Source organism: Prinia subflava, chromosome 2 (genome assembly GCF_021018805.1).
Source record: "Prinia subflava isolate CZ2003 ecotype Zambia chromosome 2, Cam_Psub_1.2, whole genome shotgun sequence".
NCBI lineage: Eukaryota > Metazoa > Chordata > Aves > Passeriformes > Cisticolidae > Prinia > Prinia subflava.
Window position 1 is genome coordinate 54791803 of NC_086248.1, and position 15980 is coordinate 54807782.

General features: G+C 41.0%; 1 protein-coding gene across 9 annotated transcripts in view; it reads left to right on the forward strand.

Annotated features, from left to right (window-relative positions):
- Positions 1–15321, forward strand: part of TMEM200A (transmembrane protein 200A) — a 58114-nt gene extending 42793 nt beyond the window's left edge. For 8 of the 9 annotated variants that reach the window (XM_063389999.1, XM_063390004.1, XM_063389996.1 and 5 more), the window contains one exon: positions 12137–15321. In XM_063389999.1, coding sequence (XP_063246069.1) covers positions 12153–13628 — 1476 coding nt within the window. In that variant the 5' untranslated portion in view covers positions 12137–12152 and the 3' untranslated portion in view covers positions 13629–15321. Of the gene's footprint in view, positions 1–8723; positions 8849–12136 lie in introns of all 9 variants that reach the window. The other variant, XM_063389998.1, reaches the window with a different exon arrangement.
- The last annotated feature ends 659 nt before the right edge of the window (positions 15322–15980 follow it).

Consider the following 15980-nt stretch of genomic DNA (forward strand, 5'->3'; position numbering starts at 1 on the left):
AGAAAAAGATTTCTAAAGGAAAGAGAGGGTTGTATTACTTCCCAGAGAAATTGAATCATTGTGAAGACTTGGGTGTTGATCAGTTGTATTTCTGTAAGAAAGGTTTGGTCCCTGTCCAATTGGGAGAATTACTTAATAGTAATTAAGTATAACTTTATTAGACGAGTTTGGTGGCCTGGTATGGATTTCATTTCCCAACACACCCCCACCCCCAAATAATAGTGGAGGGTCAAGGCTTTCTTACTGTAATTGCTGTGATTTGGTGTAATTTTATAACCTTTCCACTGAGTTGGTATGCAGACATTTAATGTAAGGAAAACTAGGTTAGGAAGTTAGGTTACTCACAGGCATACTTGTGCTTTCCTTGCTGTGCTTTAGTACAAGACAGGGGACTGTCCTAATGATCATGATTGGGAGTGCCATGGTCCAGGTTTACTAATGAAATAGAATGAATTTAAGTGCAAAATTTATCAATATATCAAGTATCTACTTGATATATCCACTGTGGATTCAGCGTGTCTCCTTCAAATACCTGCCACAACTGAAATTTGCATCCAAGTCACTTTGATAGAAAGGAACTTTGACCCTTTGTACAATGCAAAGGTACCTCTTTGTGTGTGCTTCAAAATGACACAGTGTAGTAAAAAAAAATGTATATAAATGAGATCTCATAACTCTTATTAATGCCTGGATTTGTTTTTTAAAAAAATCATTTTCCCTTCTTAGTTTGTTTGAGTTCCCAAATCTGTATAGTAGATGAAAAAGGTTTTGATGTGCCATGCCTAGCTGTCTTTCACAGACTCTGCAGAGGTAACTGCTGTGCCCCTGTAGTCTTGCTTCAACCAGTGCAGTGCAGATTTGAAAACCACTGCCAGATCTAGATTTTTAAAATAACTGGATCACTGTCAGGCTTCAGATTTCCCAACAGATGTGTCCTTAATAGCAAGCTTTTATTTTTCAGTTATGATTGCAAAGATTTGACTGTTTAACATAGTACTATTGTAAAGCAAATACAGACTGCATGGTCTACCAGCATCTAGGGAGCCTCATCTTTTAATGTCTGCAGTGGACTTTCTGCTTACTGCTGCGGCTTGGACACCCTGGTGCTCTTGCCTTGCCTGACCTGTGGGCAGCTTGCCTTTCCTTTCTTGTGCTGTGAAACTGCTTCCAGAATTTGGCCTGCTTCCACAAGCTGATTGGAAACCAGGAGGTTAAAAGGGCGTGATTAGTCCCTAAGCTTATCTCTTTACAGACTAGAAGAGACACCATTAAAGAGAATTTGAACCCAAGTGGGTTGGATTCACCTGGAAATTCAAAGCTCTAATGTTTTAAATGTCACAGCCTTGGCTTTTGCTAGCATGACTTTGAAATACCAGCTGAAGTTACAAAGATTTTTGGTACCACATTCTACAAGCTTTCTTCTCAACCATTATCAGTTAAAGTGCACTTAAAATACCCCATAATCATGAATGCAAAAGTTGTTTTTTGCTTGCTTGCTTTGTTTTTTAATCTATTCAGCCAGGTCATGTTTTGGTGAATGGATAGGAGAAGGGAGATGCATCATAAGGTGGTCCTGTTGGTGTGCTGGGCTGTTGGAGGAGGCTGCTTGTTAAATTCTGCTAAATAAAAAACTGCTGTTAAATAAAATTGTAATTTGGGATGGTTTTCTCTGCTTCTTGTGGAACTCTCTGTTTGGTTGTTGCTGGATTATCTCTACCAGAATGATTAATCCCTTTGGGCCTATTAAGCTGGATACTTTTACCCTTGGAATAGAACAGATTGTGCCAGATGACAGCTATTGTGCACAGAGAGCATATTGATATGTATACGTTGTTCATCAAGAGAAAGTACAGATGTGTTAAATACAGCTTAAGATTAATTTGTTTACTCAGTTATGTCTTAATTTCTCTTATGATTTTGTGATTTGCATTCTTAATAATGAGAAACATTTTATGAGTAAACAGTCTGCCACCTCCTTAATTTCTGGGACTCTAGGTTTATCAAATGTGAAAGAAACTTTCCCTGATACTAAAATTTGTGTTCTTGTTAAAATTTGAAATTTAGTAACTTAAATGATAACAAATAAAATACTGTTGGGAAATAAATTTCCTAATGAGCTGGAATAATCAGATAGGAAATACTACAGTAATAGAAATCAGATTCTGTCAACACACTACTTCTTACTGCAGTAATGTTTAATTTTTTGGTGATACACAAAAACTGAACTTTTTCAGAAAGCTTTACATCAAGTTAAACTACAGGGAAGTAGCATGTACAGTTCTGATAATTTCACATAATTTGAAGTAATTTTTCAAAGAATAAAGGAGAACAAAAATATTTTTTGCAAGCAAGATTATCATGCAAAGATTTTAAATAGTAAGGGACACTGAAGTTTATCTGGAATGAAACATAATATTAAAGAAAAAAGATACTAGTAATCTTTAGTTTGCTTCCCATCTTTGCTGGGAAGAATTTAAAATTAAGTGTAAGATCTCTCTATAATTCAAATTATTATGCATGTATTCAAAAGACTAAGTTGTTGGTAGAAGTATTAACTTACACAGCACCAAAATAGTTGAACAAATTAGATAAGGCATTAGATTTCAAACATTTAAAGTGGAAGCCTCGATCTTTAAAGCTTACTGCAAGTTGCGAGTTGATAATAGTTGCTGAGAGATTAATTAGATTTTTAATGGTTAGGCTGTCTCTGAAAAAAAAGTTACTTGGCAGCAGTGCAGTTGTGAAGCTAGTCATTAGGTAGGAAAGATGGGTATTAAGGTGGTGGCCTCTTAGGTCAAAGAGAAATAAATAGTAGTGGAATGAAAAGTTAGTTGAAACTACTAGAACATGCTATGAAATCCATTCCTTCCGGTTGCTCCACAGAGCTCTGCAGCTACTCTAGCAAGTCCTCACGTCACCTCTCCTTTTTCCTTTATCTAGGCTGGCAAGTGTGTCTGTATGTCAGTCATATGTCTGTCAAGCCAAGTGAGATATGAGTAATGGTTATGGCATAAATACACCCTATTTCTGTCTGATCATCAGGGATAGCCTGGTAGAAGAGAAGGATTCTCGTCCACCTGTGCTAAACTACAGTTCATCTATGATAATTTACCTGTGCCTTGCCTTGTGTCAGAAGGTGAATCTACCATTTCTTTGTTGATTGAGTTGTTTGACCTTCTGACTTTTTTAGGAAAATATATTTAGCTTGGCAAATGCAAGTCTCGTGGTTACTCACAGCATGCTGTTCTGTGAAAGCTGTTTTTACCCTCTTTAAGTTTCCTTTATGACCACCTTTCCTTGAGCATCTGAACAACCTTTCCCAATATGGGAAGGTGATAAAGGACAATCCCTTCCAGCCTCTCTGGCAGCCTCGGCCTTTATAGCCAGTGTAACATAAGGAAAAAGCCAATGTCATTCCACATCTCAGCATGACACTTCTTGTATCATTACCCATTTTGTGTCATGTCTGCAAACTGCCTGCATGAATTTGTGTTTTTGGCTCTGCTATTCTCTGCTTAGATGAGCAGCAGCCCCTCTCATGGCTCCTTACCTACACATACTTTTGCAGATGTTACTGTATTGGGTTTGTGTGGCACATATTGGTATTGGGGTGGATACAGGGGTGGTTTCTGTGGGAAGCCTCTGAAAGATTCCCCTTTGTCCAGTAGACAAAGTCAGTTCCAAGATGGACCTGCCACTGGCCAGTGCTGGGACCATCAGCAATGGTGGTAGTGCCTCTGGCGTGACAGATTTAGGAAGGGAAAAAATAGGTGACTGCAGCCATAGGATGGAGACTGTGTGAGAGGAACAACCCTGCAGACCCCAAAGTCAGTGAAGAAGGAGGGGGAGGGGGCACTTCAGGTGCTAGAGCCAAGATCCCCCTGCATCCCGTGAAGACCACAGTGAGGTGGGATGTTCCCCTGCAGCACATGGAGGTCCACAGGGGAGCAGAGATCCACCTGAAGCAGGTGGATGCCCAAAGGAGGCTGAGACCTTGTGGGAAGCCCAGGCTGGAGCAGGCTCCTGGCAGGACCTGTGGTCACATGGAGAGAGGAGCCCATGCTGGAGTTCTGCTGTGGCTTGTGGCTCCATGGTGATCCCATGCTGGAGCAGTCTGTACCTGAAGGAATGCATTCCCTGGGAGGGACCACACACTGGAACAGAGCAGGAGTGTGAGGAGTCCTCCTGCTGAGGAGGAAGCAACAGTAGCAGAGACAGTGTGTTGAAGTGACTGCAACCCCCGTCCCCCACCCCTCTGCACTGCCGTGGGGAGGAGGTGGAGTATACAGGGAGGGAAGCTGAGCTCAAGACAAAGGGAGAAGTGTGGGAGGGGATGTGTTTCTAAGACATTTTTTATTATTATTTTTGATCATCCTGCACAGATTTGGCAGAGCACCTTTGTAGGGGACCTAGCATCCCTACCACATTTATCCAGGTCTTTCCCTTTGTCTCCATTACTCTGCATGGCTTATTACCACTAGTTTCTGCTGAACGGTCCATTCTTTCTTCATACTAAAGGACCTTATAGCAGCCTGCTGCTCTGTATGCTGCTGGATTTTTTAAAGGCATCTCCAGATGCAGAGGGCTGTGTTTAGCCTGCGTCTTGGATGAAAGGCCAGGTACATCTTGCTAGTGGTCATTGAAGAGGTTACAAGTGAATTGTCAAGAGGCTGAATCATTCTTTGTGCAAATAGTGCCGAGAGAGTGAGAGTGATCAGAAGCTGCTTTCACAGGATCTCTGCCAAGATGGGCCTTTCTTGGGAGATCTTTGAGTGGCTCTCAAGTGTCAGAGCTGCTCTGTAACAACAGCATAAAGCAAAGTTAAGCTAAATGTAGAGGTAAATGTGGGCCACTGTTTCTTTCAAGACTAGACCCCTAAGCTGTCCAGGGCTTTGGAGTTGATGTTATCACTGAAAACAAAACAAATTGAGTAGTGACCAAGTTAGAGAGCTGCTCAACACTTACTCTTCAAAAAGAGCTTGGCAAAAAAAAAAGTTGGTGCCTTATATGAGCAAGATGGTTGTGTTTTATAAAATGAATTACAGGTCTGTCCCTTTCTTTTTGTTTTGTATTCTACATCCATTTTACCATTACTTGTTTCCTTGCAGAGTCAACATGTATCATTCACAGTGCCACCACAGGGGTGCTGCCTGAGCTTTTAGCATAATCTTTATTTACCTCTGAGTAAAAGTCTTCTAAGTCTTTGCTTGTTTAGAAATTTGAATTCAGACTTCAGGGTAAAACTAAAAATAATCACTGTACTAAGTTAAATAAGAGAATCACAGGATCACAGAATCACTAGGTTGGAAAAGACCTTCAATCATCGAGTCCAACCCAGCCCTAACACCTCAACTAAACCATGGCACCGAGTGCCACATCCAATCTTTTTTTAAACACATCCAGGGATGTGTTTAAACATGGGATGGTGACTCCACCACCTCCCCAGGCAGACAATTCCAGTACTTTATCACTCTTCCTGTAAAAAACTTTTTCCTAACACCCAACCTGTTTTTCCCTTGGGTCAGTTTAAGACTGTGTCCTCTCATTCTGTCAGCTGCTGCCTGGAGAAAGAGTCCAACCCCCAGCTGACTGCATCCACCTTTCAGGCAGTTGTACAGAGTGATAAGGTCACCTCTGAGTCTTCTTTTCTCCAGGCTAAACACCCCCAGCTCCCTCAGCCGTTCCTCACAGGGCTTGTGTTCCCAGACCCTCACCAGCCTCGCTGCCTCCTCTGGTTGTGCTCAAGCATCTCAAGGTCCTTCCTGAACTGAGGGGCCAGAGCTGGACACAGCACTCGAGGTGTGGCCTCACCAGTGCCCAGGACAGGGGAAGAATCCTGACCTCCCTGCTCCTGCTGGCCACACCATTCCTGATCCAGGCCAGGATGCCCTTGGCCTCCTTGGCCTCCAGGGCACACTGCTGGCTCCTGTTCAGCTGCTGTCACCAGCAGCCCCAGGTCCCTTTCTGCCTGGGCACTGTCCAGCCACACCGTGCCCAGCCTATAGCAGTGCAGGGGTTATTGTGGCCAAAATGCAGGACTTGGCACTTGGACTTATTAAACTTCATCCCACTGGACTCTGCCCATCCATCCAGCCATTCCAGGTCTCTCTGCAGAGCCCTCCTCCCTTCCAACAGATCCACACACGCTCCCAGCTCAGTGTTGTCTGCAAATTTACTCATGAAAGACTCAACCCCCTCATCCATGTCATCAGTAAAGATATTGAACAGAGCTGGCCCCAGCACAGCCCCCTGAGGGACACCACTGGTGCTTGGCCCCAGCTGGATGCAGCACCCTTCACCTCCACTCTCTGGTCCTGCCATGCAGCCAGTTCCTGACCCAGCAAAGAGAGCTCCTGTCCCAGCCGTGGGCTGCCAGCTTTTCCAGAGTGTGCTGTGGGAGACAGTGCCAAAGGCCCTGCTGAAGTCCAAATAGAAAACACCCACAGCCTTCCCTGCATCCACCAGGCGGGTCAGCTGGTCCTAAAAGGAGACCAGGTTGGTCAAACACGACCTGCCCCTCCTAAAGCCATGAGGGCTGGGTCTGATACCCTGGCCATCCTGTGAGTGCTGAGTGATGACACTCAGAATAAACTGCTCCATTCCTTACTGGGTACTGAGGTCAGGCTGACTGGCCTGTAATTACCTGGATCCTCCTTCCCACCTGTCTTGTGAGTGGGTGTCACATTGACCAGCTTCCAGTCACCTAGAACCTCACCAGTGAGCTAGGGCTGTGGGTAAATTACGGAGAGCAGCTTCACAAGCTCATCTGCCAGCTCCCTCACCACCCTGGGATGGATCCCATCTGGGCCCATAGATTTAGGAACGTCCTGGCTGCTCAGCAGTTCTCTGACTGCCTCCTCCTGGATAACAGGGGACCATTCTCTTCCCTGACACCGTCTACCAGCCAGGAGAACAGTTGTCCTGAGGACAAGCCTCTTCCCACTAAAGACTGAGGCAAGGAAGGCATCGAGCACTTCTGCCTTCTCCTCATCTGCAGTTACTAAGTTCCCTCCTGCATCCAGTAGAAAACAAAGACTGGTCTTACCCTTCCTTTTGCCATTAATATATTTGTAAAAACATTTTTATTATCCTTTACAAAAGTTACCAAATTAAGTTTGAACTGAGCTTTGGCCTCCCTAATTTTTTTCCTACATGCTGTAACAACCCCTTTAAATACTTCCTGAGCAACCTGACCCTTCTTCCAAAGATGATACATCCTTTTTTTATTCCTAAGTTCCTTCAAAATATTGTTGGCCATCCAGGCTGGATGTTTGCCTCATTTACTCATCCTTTGGCACACAGGGACAGTCTATTCCTGTTCTCTCAAGATCTCTGTTATGAAGCACACCCACCTTTCCTGAACTCCCTTGTTTTTAAGGGCTGCTTCCCAAGGAACTCTCTGAATAAGTCTCCTAAATAGGCCAAAGTCTGCCCTCTGGAAGTCCACTGTAAGTCTTATTGATGTTCCTTCTGATTTCACCAAATATCGAGAACTCCATAATTTCACTATCACTGTGCCTCAAGAGGCCTCCAACCACCACATCTCCCAGCAACCCATCTCTGTTTGCAAACACCAGGTGTAACATTGTTCCTCTCCTGGTGGGCTCACTGACCAGCTGTGACAAAAAGTTGTTCTCCTCATGTGGTGCACTCTAAAAACTTCCTGGACTGCCTCTTTTCTGCTGTATTAAGTTCCCAGCAGATGTTTGGCATGTTAAAGTCAAGAACAAGGGCTATTGATCCTGAATCATTCTCCTGCTGCACCTCTTCTTCCTGGTTGGGTGGACAATAACAGACTCCCAGCAGGATGTCAGCCTTGTTGACCTTCCCCTTAATTCTTGCCCATAGGCTTTCAACTTCATCATCACTAGTTATAGTATCTATGGCATCAAAAGCCTTCCTAATATAAAGGGCCACCCCTCCACCTCCTCCCTCTTTCCTGTCTCTTCTGAAGAGCTTGCACGCATCCAGTGCAGCTCTCCAGCTATGTGAGTCGTCCCACCACGTTTCCATGATGGGGACTACATCACAGCTCTGCTGTTGCACCATGGCTTCTAGCTCCTCTTGTTTGTTACCCATGCTGGGTGCATTGGTGTACATGCACCTCAGCTAGGCTCCTGATTTCACCCCTAACTCAGGCTTATCACCCTTGGGCCTGCTTCCAGACAGCCCAGCTGCATCCCCTTCCCCCTTCAAATCTAGTTTAAAGCCCTCTCAGTGAGTTCCACCAGTTCATGAGCTAAAATCCTTCTGCCCTGAACAGAGAGATGGAGCCCATCCAGTTCCGGGAGACCAGGTGCCATAAAAGTTGCCCTATGTTCAAAGAACCCAGAATTCTGCTGGTGACACCAACTCTTGAGCCACTTGTGGTAATGTGAGCTCTCCTATTCCTTTCATCATTTTTCTCAGCCACCAAAGGGACTAAGCAGAACACCACCTGTACTCCTGCCCTATCAACCACTTGACCCAGTGCCCTAAAATCCCTTTTAATTGCCCTGATGCTCCTCTTTTCAATCTCATCACTACCAGCCTGAAGTATCAGCAGTGGGTAGTAATCAGAGGGCTGAATCAGGCCAGGAATTCTCTCAGCAATATTCCATACTGGGCCCCAGGGAGGCAACAGACTTCCCTGTGGGATGGGTCTGGTCGACATATGGGGCCCTCTGTTCCCCTCAGAAGGCAGTCACTCACTACAACTACCCTTCTTTTCTTTTTAATGTTAGAGGTGGTGATCTGTCTGACAGATGAAGTGTAATTGGGAGGCCCACTGGGCAGATCATTTTCTTCTGCGTCATCTGACTGACCCTCTAGATCCTGGGCCTCATACCTGTTCTGAAGTGACACCTGGGTAGGTGATGGGGATTGGGGGCAATTTCCATTACCTCCCCAAGGAGGGACCCATTTCTGCTCCCCTTCATCCACCCGGTATCTTCCTATTGCCTGACAGTGGGAGGCATGGGAATCCTGTGACTCCTGGTGGGCCTCCCTCAAGGATGGAAGGGCAGAACTCCACCAATCTATTCCTATTTTACACGGCATTTAATGAGCAGCACTCATATTGTGCCTGATATGTGACAAAACTAAACAGATTGTAGAATATTTGCAGAATAAGTTATATGTATCTACAACATCTATTATAAATACAATATTTTATAAAATATGTTTTTCATCTTAATATGCACTTCATTGCAATTGGTTTGGTAAAGCTGTCAGCATGAAGTGAAACAATCTCATACCATTATGTATTTTAACACTATTGATTTTATTAGACGCAGAATTGATCAAAATTGGTTTATTACAAATTATTATTTACAAACCTGATTGTGATTTTTTTCTGTGAAAGAAAGTACAATAAAATTGATGTGAATGCAAGAAATAGGAAAGAGACGACTCCTGTGTACAAAAACAAGCTTGTATCTTTTGGCAGGCAGACGTTTTTCTCCCCTGAGCCCAATTTCTGATGCAGTTAAAAGGAACAGAGGAATGTGTTCCCCTGAAATCACAGAATCATAGAATGGTTTGGAACCCAGCTGTGTGCCTTGAGAGATCTTGCTTTCTCTCTCACTTGCAGAAATCTCAATTTCTGTCCTTCAAGTAATAGGTAATAATGAAATTGAGATACAGTTTCCAAGTTTCTGCAAAGTTTGCAAATGAGAACTTTGTACAGAAAGATACCTCAAGATGTAATTCTTAAACATATTTTGTTTGGCTTACTTTTTGTAGTTAGAGGGGAGGTCTTGTTAGAGGTATGTATAAAATATTTAGCAAGTAGATGTAAGCTTTTTCTGTTCACCCTTTGGTCCAATTCAGGTAGCTGTGATAAACACAGAACAGTACACAAAATAACAAATCCTGCCAACAGGCACAGTGTGGATTTAGCACTAAACTGCTGTACCTGTGCACTTCCTTGGCAGCCCTGAGAAAGAACAGAGTGGGTTCATGTGTGCCTGTAAAATACCACATGAATATGGAAACTCCTGGTTCGCCACAAAGGTCTGGCAGTTGTAAAAGATTAATGGAACAAAGTAGATTATAGCTAAATTATTTTACATTTCAGTAAAGATGTGCTATAATTATCTTAAAATATTTCATAGAGAAAACTAACCACATTTAATTGAGTCATGACAAAATACATCATCTTTTATAAGTCCTGTTCATTTCTGTCCAGACATTCAAAATATTGTTTTTCAGAATCATGAACTTTTGTTTTGGCAGAAACCCATGAACATGAAAGCACATGAGAAAGTTTGAAAGACTGTCAATTTCAAATAATTTTCTTTGGGGTATTTAAAAATTGTTATCTTAAAAAAACCATCTTTTTATGAAGAATTCAAGACATTAATTTGGACTGAAATATGAAAATTGTCCAGGTAGCATCAAAAAGGAAATTAGCTACAAAGTTTGAAAATTCCTAGAGAGATTATGAACATGAAACCTGACAGCACAAGTGAAATTTCTGAGATTTTTGGAATAGTGTTATGATTTCTCTTGCAAAAATTCAGAAAATGCTGTATACTTAGCAGCCTAGACCTTTCCAAGTCTTTGCTTCGTAACGGAAGGGTTTCCCAGAAAGAAAGGAAGCCCTCTGTCCTTTAACAGTGAGGGTGCAAGGAGGGAGTTCAGGCTGTTAGTCTTTTTGTCTGTCATCTGAATTGCTGTTTACAATTTCCTTCCACTTGGCCACCTATTTCAAATGCCTTATTAATTTCATAATCCAGTTCATATTTGGTGGGTTGAGCCGATTGCTGTTTGTAGATGTGCTTATGTGACACCTGCTTGCAGTGTTGGAAATCTGTGATAGTGTCATATCATAACAGAATATGTCTGTTTCTCCTAACACAAGAGATCTAACTTTTTCCCCAGAGGTGCAGTGCTAAAATTTGAAACAAAATGACAAGTTAGAGAGATCTGATGAAAATCACTGCCTGTAAATTGCAAGCGGTCACCAATTTGCTTTACCTCTGCTTTTCAGCACGTCTTTGTTCACTCAGTCCCACTTTGGTTTTGCTTCTTAAACAGCCCCCGGCTTTTACACAGAGCCTTTTCCTCTGCGACAGGCTGTCAGCTTTCCTTTATCTCTGAGCGTAATAACACTACCAAAGAGGACAAAATGTTTTCATACATAACTTACAGTATCTTAATTTTACTCTATAATATCATCTCTCATTAATTCTAATACTAGTTAATTAAGCATAGAAACGATTTTTGAGCCAAAAATGACTTGTGAAATAAAATTATCCTGAACTGTGTTTTTTCATTTCTTACTTTTGCTCATAAAAAACTGTCAAATATAACTCTTTTAAATCATTGCCAGTTAGTTTCTTGTGTAATAGGCAACCAGGTACCAAAGTAAGTCTAAAATGAAATAAAATTTCCGCATAAAACTAAGATTTGAAATTATTAATTTGTAATTTATGAAACTTTCTTGTCTGATAAAACTTAACAGAGGTTTTTGACCTGTAGTCCAAGAGGAACAAACAAGGGGGCAGAAATATCTAAATATGTGAGGGTCATCATTACAAGAAAGGTAGAAATGATTCTCTAGCTGAGACTGAGGAAATCTGAATAGACTTAATAAAAGCTTATTTAAATGATGTAATAAATATGTATGAATATATGTTTAAATCTGTCAGGAAAGAACTCTTGAGGGGGAAATGTAGAATGAAGTGTATTCAGCGTCATTGTGTCTCAGAAGTTTTAAAAAGAACTAGTAGCTAAAGTTATCAACAAGGTAACAAATATATATTATATATATATAATAAGGTAACAATAATATATTATTGACTTTGCTGCACACCAGTCCAGAGATAAATTATCTGTTAAGACTTCTGGATATTTTATCTTTAGTCCTGATATATCACCACTAAGAGCACTAGATTTACTGTGTGTATCACTGATGGAAGCTTTATTATCTATGTTTACAGTGAAAAAGGACTTATATAAAATAATTTTTTTAGGATATCACGAGAATCTCAAAACTGCTATTATGTCACAACTGGAGCTATAGCAGTAGCTTTTGAATAGTCAGGAGTGTTTTAATTATCAAGAATATTTGCATATTAACAAAAAACTTTATATTTGTAGGGAGAACCTTTGTTTGCCTCAACATTTCTGCTTTTTCTCTTTTTTTCTCTAGGGCACGATACAGAACTATGATAGCAACCGGAGGAGTCATAACAGGACTGGCTGCCTTAAAAAGGCAAGATTCTGCCAGATCTCAGCAACATGTAAATCTTGCTGGAGTACCAGCTCCTGAGGAGAAGAAACCAGTTAGACGCCGGCCCAGGACAGATGTAGTAATTGTCAGGGGCAAAATTCGTCTCTATTCTCCATCAGGATTCTTTCTTGTTTTGGGAGTGCTTATCGCGTTCTTTGGAATTGCAATGGCCATCCTTGGATACTGGCCCCAGAAGGAACAGCTATTAGGATCTGAAGATAATCCATCTGTAAATGAAACCCAGACCCCGAGAAGCCAAGGAAGCATTTTACTTCGCTTCTTTGAACAGCACATGCACTCGGATAAGATGAAAATGCTGGGCCCTTTCACTATGGGCATTGGAATCTTCATTTTTATTTGTGCAAATGCCATTCTGCATGAAAACCGTGACAAGGAAACAAAAATAATACACATGAGAGACATATACTCCACTGTAATAGACATCCACACCCTGAGGATCAGGGAACAAAAGCAGCTGAGTGGTGCCTTCACTGGCTTGTTGGGGGAAGGAGAGCTCCGGCACAGCGGGAGCTCCTGTGCATCACGGCTGGCTGCAAACACGGTTGCGCCTTTCTCTGGCTTCAAGAATAATCTTAAAATGGATAGTTCTGCTGAAGAAGATGAGATTACCCTAAATGAAGATAGGACCACTAGTAGCCTCCTGCCACCTCTGCTGGCTGAGCAGCCCGGTTCAGTCTTTGGACTTTACCCTCATCCCAGCAAGGCTTCAGATGACAAAAACACTAACTCTATAAAGTGTGAAACAAAATCCATTGTCTCTTCTTCCATTAGTGCTTTCACACTGCCAGTAATTAAACTGAATAACTGTGTTATCGATGAACCTAGTATAGACAACATAACTGAGGACTCAGAGATCACCAGGAGTCAGTCTAGAAATCTGTCGATGGATTCTCTGGCCATTCCACTAACTGATACCAATGAATCCTACAGACCAGCTGCTTCCTTGCTGCCACGACACAATTCATTTGTGGACACTCCGTCTGATCCGTTCAAATCTTCTATGACTCTCGGACCAAGCACAGGAAAGCTTTTATCTCCTGGTGCTGCCAGGAAGCAGTTTGGTTCCAACACATCTTTGCATCTTCTGACTTCCCATTCTAAGTCCCTGGACTTGGAGAGGGGTCCTTCTACGCTCACTGTCCAAGCTGAACAAAGGAAACACCCCAGCTGGCCCAGACTGGATCGGAGCAACAGTAAAGGCTATATGAAACTAGAAAACAAGGAGGACCCAATGGATAGGTTACTTGTGCCACAAGCAGCAGTCAAGAAAGACTTTACTAATAAGGAAAAGCTTCTTATGATATCAAGATCTCATAATAATTTGAGTTTTGAACATGATGAGTTTTTGAGTAACAACCTGAAGCGAGGAACTTCTGAAACAAGATTTTAATGTTTAAATTGCAATTTAGATGTCATACAGTATTTTTTAAAAAAGCATTTTGACAAGTGTTACCTTTTCAGTGAGACTGTACAAGCCTGTTCTTAACCAAATGCTTAATAGCCCATTAAAACTGGCTTGTGCGAACAGAGATCTTCATCTTTGTAATACCAAGAGTTTCTTGTCTTAGTAACATTTGGCTGCAATACTGTACATTATCATTGCTTGGACAGTTTTGTTACGACTGATTCCAATTTTTCCCAAGCCACTATCTCTTTTGTTTTATATACGCATGTTACTTTTCACCCATTTGACTCCAGGAGACTGCATTAGGAAAAAAGCTCCGTTTACCTCTAAGTTTTCTTGATTTAAAGACTATAAGAGACTGGAAGCCATGGTCTTGTGGTCTAGAATGGGAAGTGAGCAGGAGCATGTACTGGAATTGTCAAATCCAGGCCTTTATTCCTAGGTGTTGTCTTTCACATGCAGTACATCTCAGTAACTACAATCTTGCCATTGTCATTGTGAGAAACTTGTTTACATACTGGGGTGGGTGGATAGAAAAGAGTGGATATAATAAAACCATTTTTTGTGAATTCACTGTAATTGATCAAGCTGAATACCAGTGTTGTGAATTATTAACTATGCTTTGTACTATAATCTTTCTACATCCATTGTAATTTAATCCTGTAATTCTGGAAAAGCATATATAAAGTAAGAAATCTGAATTTTTTTCTGGGATTAAGTCTCTAAACCACTTTGATTGGCATCAGTTTTAAAATCAAAACAGAAAGATTCAATTAAAACCTTAGGAAGAAGAATGCCAACAGGATTTTAGAAACATGGTGTATGATAAGATGATATTGTAACTTGCATCTGAAGACAAGAATGGAGCATGAATATATTGCCTCATTAAAATAACAAGATGCTAAATAACTAGATCTCTATGTTCAAAATACTGATACAAAGCATCCAATTCAGTATGTATACTAACTTAATATGAAAACACCTTGCCTGAATTTTGATTTATGTATTTCACATAATTTTTGGTGTGATGGTTTACAGAAGCCTTAGCTATGTCAATTGGCATTACAAGATTTTGCAAAAGGGATTGACTTTAAAACAATGTTTTTCTCAGCAAAGCAAGCTTCACAGTTGACAGTTGTAGGCTCTTGCTAAAGAAAAGGAGAATTGGAATGTGTATATCAGAAGGTTTTCATGTATTTCATTGCTGTTTAGGCCATGATCCTGCCATTACAGCCATGCTAGAGAATGTCCCTTCAAAGCTGCAAGGCTCACCCAACAGGATGTTGGTCTTAATTGGTCAGATTGGATATATTCACTTACCCTAAATACTCAGGAATTATTTTTAATGGCTTTTCCCAAAAAGAATCAAGCTTTTAAAATGTTGTAATTTCTGACTTGCTTAGATTATGAAAGACTGAGGATAAAATACCCTCTCTTTTATTGTTTTTTGTTGTTTGTTTTTTTTTAATATTCAGCTCCGTATTTCAACTGCGCAATGTTTATGTATGAGGAGCATTACTTGCTCAGTGAGTCGAGGCATAGTGTTAACTGTTAGAACCTCAAACCTATATATTGTAACAGAGTTGGCTAAATATTTTGCTATGAAGCTTTTAATAACTCACTGGTTTGTGTTCTTAGGACATTTGCTATTTTTTGCAATAAAATGTCTCTCTACACATATCTGTTGTAAGACCTGTTTTTTCCTCTATGATCTCCAATCTTACATATCTAAGTATAATTGTGTATAATAACACTGTACACAACATTGTGCCTAAATTATCAGCCTGCCACAAGATATTTCTTCATGACTGATTTCAGTGATGTGTCTACACATGGAAAGTCTGAATGCTTTTTTTACCCATGAAATGTGAAATGTATTCAAAGTGGCTTTGCTACAAGAAACTTTATATAAAAAGAACATCCTGCTCTTTTCAGTTTGGCAGTAAGCATTATTATAAATATGGAAAACACTATTAAAGACATGAGTGGTGTAAGCTTTTTATTTCCTTAATAGCTACATTAAATCACAGCTTAAAAGACGTTTCACATACTATCATGTATGGGAATGGTATTTCCTTTGTGAGTATAGCAGGGGGTGAGCTTTTAATTTTAACACAGATAATAGGTACTGAAAAATGTACTCACTTGGGCAAAATTTACCCAGGTAAAGCTATCAAAATAGCACCATATAAAGAAACTTCATGGCTGACAGATGTACTGCAAAAATATTCCCATATTAACGTAAAATGAAGTATTTAATTCAGATAATCACAGGACTGTTGGGGTTGAAAGGGACCTGTGGAGGTCACCTTGTTCACCCCCATCCTGCTCACGCAG